This window comes from Cinclus cinclus, chromosome 18 (assembly GCF_963662255.1).
Source record: "Cinclus cinclus chromosome 18, bCinCin1.1, whole genome shotgun sequence".
Taxonomy (NCBI): domain Eukaryota; kingdom Metazoa; phylum Chordata; class Aves; order Passeriformes; family Cinclidae; genus Cinclus; species Cinclus cinclus.
Window position 1 is genome coordinate 8,567,993 of NC_085063.1, and position 10,596 is coordinate 8,578,588.

Consider the following 10,596-nt stretch of genomic DNA (forward strand, 5'->3'; position numbering starts at 1 on the left):
TGTCAGCACTGAGGATGCTATGGGCTACCGTGTCCCCAGGGGTCGCGCAGGGGGGTGCTGAGGGTGCTTGGGCAGGCCTGGACCTGGTGGCACCAGCCCAGAATTCCCTGGCATGGGGCCAGTCCCACTGTGGAGCCGCAGCCAGGCACAGCCCAGCTCCCTGTGCCTCCGCTTCAGCGTGCCAGGCCAGGAGGAAGTGTTTTATTTACTGCTGTTATTTTTAGCTGGATGGTGCCCAGCTGCCTTGACCGGCCCAGGACAAGAACAGCCTGAGCGCCAGCGGCAGAGAGAGTCCTACACAGACAGAGAGGATTGCTCCCTGGAGCCTGTTCATTCCCTGAAACGCTCATCCCCACAAAACCACAGCTGGAAGGACTCACAACCCACCTGCACTCATGGGTGCTGCAGGAGTTGTGCAGGGGCTGAGGGCCCAAGGGCAGGGGTCTTCCCTCAGCCTCTCCCCTGCCCTGGCTTAGCCCCAGCCAGAAGCCATGGCACTGCCTGGCACTGGTTAATAATTAAAGCAAAAAGCTTTGCTGGAAGAGAAACCCAAACTGGCCTCAAGCTTCCAACCAGAAGCAGCCACAGCAAAGGACAGAGCAAGTGCCCCACAAGCTCCCATTCTGCTTAATGGAGCAGCAGTTAAGGACATTGTTAATTCCTGCACAGCCCTGTGCAAGTACTGGTGTTCCTGGATGCATCCCAATGGCAGGAGCTGCTCCTGCCTCAGGGCCACTGCTCCCTCCTTCCAGGACCCATTACACATAAACTTTGCTTGGCAGCTCCGACAGGCTGTGTTATTGATCGTGGCTATGTTATCAGTTGTGGCACACTGATCAAAGGTTGTCAGCAGAGCAGCCAGGCACTGGCCCACAGTGGTGCCTGAGTAGGTTCTACATGCAAACAAGCCCAAAGCAGGTGATGTGCTGTGCCCTCTGTACCACATCCAACTTTCAAAAAGGACTGAAATAAATCCAGAAAGATGTAAGGAAAGATTTCCCTGGAGCTGCAAGGACCATAGGAACATACATCCCTCTATCCTTCATGCTTCCAGACCAGACTGAGTCACAGCCACAAGGGCATGAGGCTGTGAGGGCAATGCTTAATGGGTTATGGTGAAGCAATTAATTATGCAAATTCCAGCAGGCTGCCATCACCTCTCCACAGAGCACAGGAGCTCCAGACATCCTACTGTGCTCCCTGGGCTGAACACCAGAGTCTCATACTAAGGCACAGCAGAACAACCCTGGCACAGCACCCCATGAGCCTGACCCTGCAATTCTTGCACAGCATCCACAGCACATGGCACAGCACCCAAAGCACCCCATGAGCCTGGCATAGCACCCTACAAGCCCAGAGCAGCACCCACAGCACCCCACACAGCACCCCCTGAGCCCAGCCCCACCCCTGCTGAGCGACAGACGGGTGAGGGAAAAACCTCCAGGACACAGGGCTGAGAAAAGCCAGCATAAAGCGTTTTTATTGCAATAATAAACTGGATACCTTTGTGCGGCGGAGAAGGAAGTGACCGGTGGGAATTTCTGTTACCAATGGACTGGGCAGGGCAGAGGGAGGGGGCACAGGGCACAGCTATGCATCCTGTGAGACCAGGCAAGCAGCGATGACCAGCATCAGGTGGCAGGAGAGAAGGGGCAGGTGTACTCAGAGCAGGGACAACAGGGAGCTGACAGTTCCTTTCCACAGGGGAGGAGGTGGACAGAGGCATTTTTGTTGAGTTGAGCCCCCACCACCTCCCCTGCAGACAGCACCTTCCCTTTGTCCAGTTTTCCTTTTACTTTTAAGAAAGCTCCATGCTACAGGATTTTCAGGGTGTGGTGGAGCTCTGGTGGAAACCCAACTCCCTAAATCCAAAAGTGGTCTGGAGGGGAAGGCAGGCCCACTGTGAGATGGCAGGGTGAAGCAGAGGCAGAGCAGCACTTCTTTCCCAGAGCAAACCCACAATGCCCACAGTGATGCTCCCGAGGGAGCAGGGAAAGGCCAGGCTCCCTTGCTGTCCCACTCCAGGCAGAATTCCTATAAACAAGCCTACTGCTACCTTGCTCTCTGCATCCCTTCAGCCTAGACAACCTCACTCTGCTATGGCTTTTGCAGCAGCAGCAATTTCTGGTTTGAAAACACCATAAATCTGCACCAAAACGAGTAACTAATAGGATTCCTTTTGTTCAAATGACTCCTATCTAAGGTCAGCCCATCTGCGTGCTACTGGGAAAATGTAGTCTACACCTGGAACAAAAATAAGATTAAGAATTTGACCCAAAAAGAGTTGAGGTTTACGGCGTATAGTTTAAAAAGACATAAAAACACAATACAAGGAGGAAGAGTCAGACGCAAAGCTTAGTGACCAAAGGCATTCAATCAAGGTGTAAGGTTATACAATGAGTGTAGTGGACTATCAGGAAAAGCTCCGTACAAAGTCATGTGCACTCTTCTTGAAGCTGAGATTCTGGATTCCTCCATGTGCCAAACCTGTGGGGAGAGAGGAAAGGCAGTGTGACAGAGCTGCCTGCCCACCCGACGAGGAGGGAATGTGCCCAGGACATGGCAGCCTCCACACAAACCACACCAGGACCTCAGAGCAGCAGTCAAGCCTCAATCACAGGTGGGAGCACAGCCCCACTCTGCCCACATCGTGGGGACCCCACACCCCAGAGCAGAGCCCCACAGAAACACAGGAGGGACCCTGAGGACCCATCTCGTTTCAGCCTCCTGGCACAGGGAGACACACAATCCACTAGACCAGCTGCTCTAACCCCATCCAACCTGGCCTTGGACACTTCCAGGGATGGGGCAGCAACAATTTCTCTGGACAGCCTGTGCCAGGGCCTCACCACCCTCACAGGGAAGAACTTCTCCCTAATATCTAATCTAACCTTGCCCTCTGTCAGTGTGAAGCTGTTCTGCCTTGCCCTGTCACTTCAGGCCTTTGTGCCAAGTCCCTCTCCAGCTCTCTTGGAGCCCCTTCAGGCTTTGGAAGGTGCTCCAAGGTTTTCCCAGAGCCTTATCTTCTCCAGGCTGAGCAACTCCAGCTCTCAGTCTGTCTCCATAGCAGAAGTGCTCCAACCCTTGGGTCACAGTCACAGCCTCCTGCCCACATCATCAGCCCCATGTCCTGGCAGCATGGGAGACAGGAGTGGGTGTGGCAGCTGAGCCCTGCAACATCTCCATGACATGAACCCCCTCTGCCAGGCTGGGAACTTTGCACATAGCACTGTAGTGACCTGAACCCCAGCTCACCAGACTCCCAAGAGCAGCTTCTACCCACAGCCAGAGACCTGCCCCATCCTCCTCACATTCCCCACTACTTATCACTTCCCGCTCTCACCCCCATCCCACCTCCCCACACTGTCCCAAGATCAAACACAGCGGCCTTGAGTTGTCCTCAATCCACACGGCCCCTGACAGAAGCTGCCCCTCCTTACCCGAGGACAGGGTGCTGGGATGGGTCATTCCAATTTCATGAGCTCCACGTCAAAAATTAGAGTGGCATTTGGTGGGATGATCCCTGGATGGCCAGTGGAGCCGTAGGCGTAATCTGGGGAGATGGTCATCTTTGCACGCTGACCAACGCTCATCTGGGGCAGGGACAGAAACACAGGGATGTCAGGAGATGGGCACAACTACCAGGTGAGTGACAGAGGAGGGAAACACACCTGTCCCCACTGCTTTCCCCACACTGGGCAAGAACAAGGACCCAGGCTGCACAAACCAGAGGAATGGGAAGAACGTCAGAGGGAACAGGTAGGCAGCACGGGCTGGAAAAGGAGCAGAGCTTGAGATGTCCTTCACACAAGGGAAGGCAGTGAATGCCAGGCTATTCCCTCCAGCCACCAGCATCCTTGTGCTTGTGTTGCCAGCATGGCAGAGTGAGCAGCGTCACACAGGCAGCAGCTGAAACTGTGCTGTGCCCACAGCGTGGGATCACAGCCCGGAGCTGTGCTGTGCCCACCAGCCCTCCGTCTGCGTGGGCTCTGGAGCCCAGGAGGCCTGAGCACTCCCACCGTGCTCGTTCAGAGCTAACTCAGTGCAGAAATGTCACTGCTGAGTCACCGATGTGCCGTAGGTGTTGCTGGGGCCTGGCCCGGCTCTGTTCCTGCCAGCTGGCAGGTGGCAATGCAGAAGGTGATATTCACACCCACACCTCCCAGCGCCGAGGGGGTGGAACAGGGGAATAAAATAAAAAAAATAATAAAAGAGGGAACGAGCTGCATGCACACTGATTGCTGCCCACGCTGCAGCTCCTGGCGCAGCACAGCCTGGCACGGGGAGCGTGAGGTGGAGGAGCTGCGGGCACCTGAGCGACTCCTTCCTCCCAGCCACGGATCACCTCCTGCTTGCCCATCACAAACTTGAACGGCTTGTTCCTGTCGCGGGAGGAATCAAACTTCTTCCCATCCTCCAGCATACCTGGGGAGAGAGAGGGAGGTGATGGTGATACAGGGACAGAGCCACGCGCGCCAATGTGAGATGCTGTGACCCGGCAGCCCGAGCAGGTGACAGTCACACGGCTCTGAGTCAAAGATATGTCTCAGCTTGTCCTCCTTCTCCCTGGGAAACACCTGAACAGGAAGGGAAACCCCCGCGGCATCACCCATCCTGTGGCAGGGAAGGACGACATTTAACTGTTTCGGCCCAAAGAGAAGTGCTCCTCTGGGCCAGGATCAAGGACAGGGGAGCAGATGGATGGGGGAAGAAAATCTTGCCCACCTTGCAGCACCACCAACAGCCATTTATCAGGCAGCAGGATCCAACCTTGTGCTTCCTATCCCACCACAAAACACGCCTCTTATTCCTCACCAGGCTTCCACCTTCAGGTACCCAAAACACTGATGACACTGCCCCATCTGGAGGCTGTGACTGACCTCTAGCCTTGCCTCTGCCCAAGTGATCTAAGCCAAATCCCTCCTGGACCCAGGAATGACAACACCAAGTGCTGGATGTATGTGCCTGGGGCAGCCCTCATTCCCCAGCAAGGGGTGCTGGATGCATGTGCCTGGGGCAGCCCTCATTCCCCAGCAAGGGCTGAGCCAGGCTGATATCCCCAGAGCTAAATATAACTCCCCAACACGAGCTAAGGAAGAATTTCCTCCCCTCCCTTGCTCCCTGCCTGACCTTCTTGGGGAATCTTAGAGCTGGCGCTGCCTTATAGGAGCAGTAACTCCACCAGTCAGCTCCCATAAGACAGCCCCAGCTCTGCATTAACACAGCCATGTACAATAAACCCTGTGTGGTAAGAGAAAAATTAAACTTTCTTCCAAAAACACTTCTTCACTTCCCAAAACAGCCCAAAAATCCCACTATCCTGGCTGGAAACTGCTCTACAGTCTTGAAAAACCAAAATTCCTCGGGATGGCGTAAGGCAGATTGACTTCCCTTTGCCAGGGCACGTGTGCAATGGAAAATAGGTCTGGTGAAAAAGATGGGATGGGGAAGCTCAGCCCCTGCTTACACAGTGACCAGAGGGAATGGCACAAAGGGAGCAGCAGCCACATTGATGGGAAATGCTCAATAAAGAAGGGAATGGGAGAAAAAACATCACATTTGCAGGGGTAATAAGCACCAAAGCCTGTGAATAAAGAACCTGAAAAAGAAAGCTTTTAATTTAACAGAAAGCAAAAACCCCTTCTCCAGGGAGCGTCATGTCGAGCGTCAGCTCAGCCGGTCGTGCTGTAGCCCTGGACTTTGGAATAGTAAATCTGGAATTCTCTCATTTCCTCCTTCCAGGATAAACCTCTTGTCACTGAACCTGCTTCCAGCCCCGTCTGGCACTGCTCCTTGCTCCCGTCTGCTGGCCTTGCTCCCGCCTGGCAGCAGGGACACAGGGCAGGCCATGCTGGCTGGCACCAGCAGCACTGCCTGGCTGCGGCCCCAGCTGACCCCAACTCGGCTCCGAGCCCTCCGGCGCTGCCATGGGCCGAGGTGGCTGAGGAGGGACAGAGAGGGCAGCTCTGTGCCACCCTTCTCCCCGGACACCCACCAAGGAAAAACTCCAGGGGCTATGCAGCACAACCCCCTGCTTGTCACAGCAAGCAGTGACTACTGAGGTGCTCCCAGGGCATCTGCAGCCTGCAGAAGTGAATACTGTTTGATGTCCTGACCACAGAATGCAGAGGCATCAGCAGCAGTGCAGGAGATGCTGCCAACCTTGCACAGGACTGGACAGCACTGCCCGACCCTGCTGCCAAGCTCACCTGTCCTAATCCAGCCTCAGGAACTGTTTCAGAGCTGGCAGCTCCATGGCTGCAGAAGAGAGGGATTGCTGGACTATGCTGGTTGCAGCAGCTTGAGGGATCAATCACTCAGCTCTCCCAAACCAGGATGGAGAAGGTCGTATGTGGGAGCCTGGTCATGCTCCCTCATCATGCCAGCAGGGAAAACAAAGAGTCTCCAATCTCTCAGAGACTGCATCTTCATCTCAGGCACTTCCTCTGCCCGCAAGCCTCCTGGGAGACTTCTCCAGCCCTGGACAAGTATGAGTAACCATTTCCTCATCCCTGCCATCCCTGAGCAAGGAGATAACAAGATCTTAAAGCTATTACGGAGGCAAAGCATCCTCTAGCAAAAGCAGCTACCCCAGCAGAGCCCCAGGAGCAGGAGACAGCCCCTGCCACATCCCAGCTTATCCAAGTTCCTGGGCTCCATATTTGTCACCCCCCCAGTCCTGCAAGGACAGCAGAGCTCACACAGGTGGATTATGGAGACTCACTTGCCCTAGCTCCAACCTAGAAGAATTTGAACCCCCAGAGGTCTCAGGAAATCACAGTGAGGAAGAACAAACAGCCCTATAGCTGAGGCTGCAACAGCCATGGGATGGAGTAGGGGCTCTGGAGAATAGCCCCAGCCCCAGCCAGGCAGCGTGGCCCTGCCAGGTCTCTGCCACACTTGGCAGGCAGGAGCTGGGAGACGCCGGCTGCAATGTGCGACTTGGCTCCAGGCCTCCTGGGCGGGCAGGGGCAGCAGAGAGCAGTGCTGGAGCAGGCAGAACCAGCCCTGGGACAAACCGGCTGGGTCGGGTTCTGCCAGGGGTGCAGAGCCCCACCCGCACCCCCTCCATCCCCTCCGGGGTCCTGATCCTTGGCACGGCCATTGCCCAGGGGCTCTGGCACAGAGCCAGCCTCCCAAGGAGAGGCAGGAAGAGACCAGAGCAGTGGGGCAGGCACCTCTGCTCCAGCTGGGACAAGATAGAAAACCCTTGCCAGAAGCCCTGGAATACCCAGCATGCTCCAAACCCCTGCTCAGAGCAGGGATGCCTGGAAGAGGTTCAATCCTGCCTCCACCAGCAATCCTCATCACTCAAGACCACCCCATTATCACCCACAGCTGGATGGGTTGAGGGCTCTGCCCACTCTGCTTAAAAGCCTGGCAGGACAGAGGACCCCAGAGCAGGCAGGGAAGGGGGTGCAGGAGATGGCGCTGAGCTCCCACAGTTGCCACAACCCATGGACCATCAGTCATACACCTTGGGAGGAAACACCTCACAACCACAGGGCATGTGCTGAGCAGCAGGAGAGCATCGAGGGCAGCACCCAGAGCAGCTGGGGGAGCACGACTGCCCCAGGGAATGTACACAGGTGCTAGGGAGGACAGCAGTCCTCTCAGTGCTATCCTGCCAGAGAAATGCAGTTTCCTCCAATATCCCTTTCTGCTCCAAGCCCAACTCTGTCAGAGACCCCACAGGCTGAGTATGCTTTGCTACCCAGGCAAAGCTGTTTGGCCAACCCACGTCAGACTTGTTCCTGTCCTGGTACTCCCCAGAATGACTGTGGCCACCCCATTTCCCCTCCTGAAGTGCAGTGGGGTGCCCACAGTCTCCCCACACAGATGGTCCCCCTGGCACCAGTACTGCAGGACCCCCAGCTGCAGAGCACCTCCACTCTGCTCCCTGCCCTGACACAGGGCAGCTTAGCTCTGCTGGCCCCCAATCCACATCCTCTCCCCACTGATTCACTCCCACACTCCGTTCCATGCCATACCAGTTGCTGCAAGCAAAGCAAAGTGTGCTGAACACACTGGGCACATCAGGGAACTTTATCCTTGATTTAGTTCCTTTAAGAGCCCTACGTAGCAGATTTCATGTCAAAGGCTCTTTTGGACACCCCAAGGCACAAGCTCTCCACAAAAAGACCCAGGACCTGGAAGGAAGGAGGAGGAACAGGTTCAATTCCACCAGCTCCCCCCATACATTTCCATCTCTGCAACCCCAGCATAAGCAACTGGCCTTTCCACGGAGGAGGCCCAGAGGTTGGCTCTTCTCTCCATCTCTTTCCTCTGCACTGCCCTCCCACACCAGGGCTGTCTATCCATCCTGGGATGCTCTTGGCAGGGCCATGCCCCATGGAGCAGAAGCCTGGGCACACCCAAAAGCAGCACCAGCCATTGGCTGACCAAGCTGGCTCCCCACAGTCCCTCACCCTTGGATCACTATTTTTTTCCCCAAGTGGTTTTTACCCAAACCACTGTGCATCCATAACCCAGCACAGGGAGAGCTTCCTCCTGCATACCACAGGCTGGATCTCCCCAGCACTGGAGCAAAGGGCAGCTGGGGATGGAGCCAACACAGGGCTCTGGAAGGAGTCCTGGAGCTCAGCACCTCCAGCACTGCACTCTGCCACCATCCTTGAGGCTGCTCTGGGAACGGTGAGCATTGCAACCGGGCCAGGAATCAAAGGTTTGTAAGGTTTCCCATGAGCCAAGCTCTGCTCCCGTTTCTGGCAGGGCTGGCTGCAAGAACTGCAGGAACGCAGGGAAATGGCATCAGGGCCTGGAGGTGTTTGATTCCTGCTGCCTGCCGAGGCGGGGGGGGGGGGGGGGGGGGGGGCAGGAGCTGCCTGCAGACGGAACGGGGGTGGGGATAAAGGACAAACGGAGACAATAATAACAAAAAAAATAAAGGAAATTAGAGAACCGCTCCCAGCAGATGACTGCTGCTGGGGAGGGTCCGTTGTGACCAAGTCACCACATAGCACTTTGCCTGAAGCACCGTGATGTGGGGACAGGATGCTGGTGACCCCCAAACAGCTCTGCTGGGGTGGGGGACAGAGCTGAAGAGAGCAGCCAAGCTCCAGCAGCACCGCAGGAGGGGAGAGCCGGCGCAGGGAACCAGAGGGCTGGGAGCCGGGAAGGCTGGCAGGCGGCAGGACTGGCCCACCGGGAGCCACTTGACTGCCTGCCAGCCTCTCTTTGTTCTTCCACCGGCAGAGGAAACGGGGCGGCCGGGCAGACCAAGCTGTTTCCTCTCCCTGCTGACGAGGGAACTGGAAGGATGGGGGAGATGGAGGAGCAGCAGATGGGCTGGATGCCCGCCGAGCCCTCCCGACAGGCCAGGCCTCGTTCCACAGAGAGGGGCACCCCCAGACCCCGAGGGGAGCAAAGGGAGGTGGAAAGCGCTGGGGCGGGAAAGGGAATTGGTTATTAGCAAAAAACAGTCACAAATGAGTCATTAAATCATTTTTACCATGCCAATGAGCCAATGGTGTACAAAAGGCAAGCTAGGGGGACAAGAGCCCCCAGGGTGATTCCCAAAGCGTTTTTTTTGGGGTCCCAAGGTTGGTTTCTTTCTCCCGGCCTTCCTCACAGAAGGCTGCTGGAAGACATGACCCTCCCTGGTTTTGGGGCAGCCCCTCATCAAAGCACTACCCTGGCCACTTAACAGCACCCTAGTTACCCGCACTGGGGTCCCCCCAAAAAACCCCAGGACAGGGGTCTGTGGTGGCCCCACGGGTACCCCGGTGTCACCCCACAAGGGAGAAGGGACTGGGGCAAGACTGGGGATGGGATTGCACTCCTGCAGGGAGCTGTGGCAGGAGGGGCCCCGCACTGAAGAAGCAGACCCCAAAGCTCCCGGGGGGTGACTCGTGGAGCCCGTGAGGACTCCGGGCCCGGACACCCCACAGCCCACGGGTCTCGGCTACCCTGGGACCCCCAGAGCTCTACCCGGGGTGCCCCTGCCTGTGCCCCAGCGTCCCCTCTGGGTCGTTCCCCGGTGCACCCCAAAAAGAATACGCTGGATACGCGTGGGAAAGGCCCCTTCATTGACAACGCTGCGGGGAAAGACGGGGACAACGGGGTCTCCCCACGGCCACAGGGCACCGACAGGACCTCCATGCCCACCCCAGCGCCCCCCGGGAAAGGCCCCCGTGGCGGCCCGGAACCCCCTCTTCCCCACGGCCCATCCGAGCCGCCGCGCCCGGGGTCCCTGCAGGCAGCCGGCGGCGGGAGGGGGTGACAGGCCCCGCTCCCTCGGTGTCCGACGCGGTCCGAGCCTCCCGCCCCTCCGCTCGCGGGGCCGCCCCGCACTCACCCGTGTAGTGCACCACGCAGGTCTGGCCGCGCTTGGGGAACGTCCGCCCTGCGGGGAGACACGCGCCATCACCCCACGGCACCGGGAACGGCACCGGGACCCGCGGGGAGGGCAGGGAGAAGGAATGGGGGAAAGCGGGCTCGCCGCGGCTCACCGTCGCCGGGGGCGATGGTCTCCACATGCACGCCCATGCCGGTGCCGGTGCCGCTCGCACCCGCAGCGCCCGCAGCCCGACGGAGGAGGGGCCGCGTGTGCGCAGCCGCGGCAGTCACCGCCAT

At 57.6% G+C, this 10,596-nt stretch overlaps 1 protein-coding gene across 1 annotated transcript; it reads right to left on the reverse strand.

Moving 5' to 3' along the window:
- Positions 1-1,454: 1,454 nt before the first annotated feature.
- FKBP1A (FKBP prolyl isomerase 1A) lies at positions 1,455-10,596 on the reverse strand. The gene is made up of 5 exons (XM_062505209.1): positions 10,473-10,596; positions 10,319-10,366; positions 4,313-4,425; positions 3,441-3,593; positions 1,455-2,487 (listed from the first exon to the last, which is right to left on the reverse strand). Exons 1-4 carry the CDS (start codon positions 10,594-10,596, stop codon positions 3,465-3,467), a joined length of 414 nt encoding a protein of 137 aa, XP_062361193.1. The 3' UTR covers positions 1,455-2,487; positions 3,441-3,464.

Bases quoted from the DNA above. Each gene is read 5' to 3' on its own strand.
- FKBP1A (XM_062505209.1), bottom strand. From the start codon at position 10,596: ATGGCGGTGACTGCCGCGGCTGCGCACACGCGGCCCCTCCTCCGTCGG. The intron at 10,367-10,472 runs GTGAGCCGCGGC...GTCTCCCCGCAG, and splicing joins GACCATCGCCCCCGGCGACG to GGCGGACGTTCCCCAAGCGC. The intron at 4,426-10,318 runs GTGAGTGCGGGG...CTCTCTCCCCAG, and splicing joins CTGCGTGGTGCACTACACGG to GTATGCTGGAGGATGGGAAG.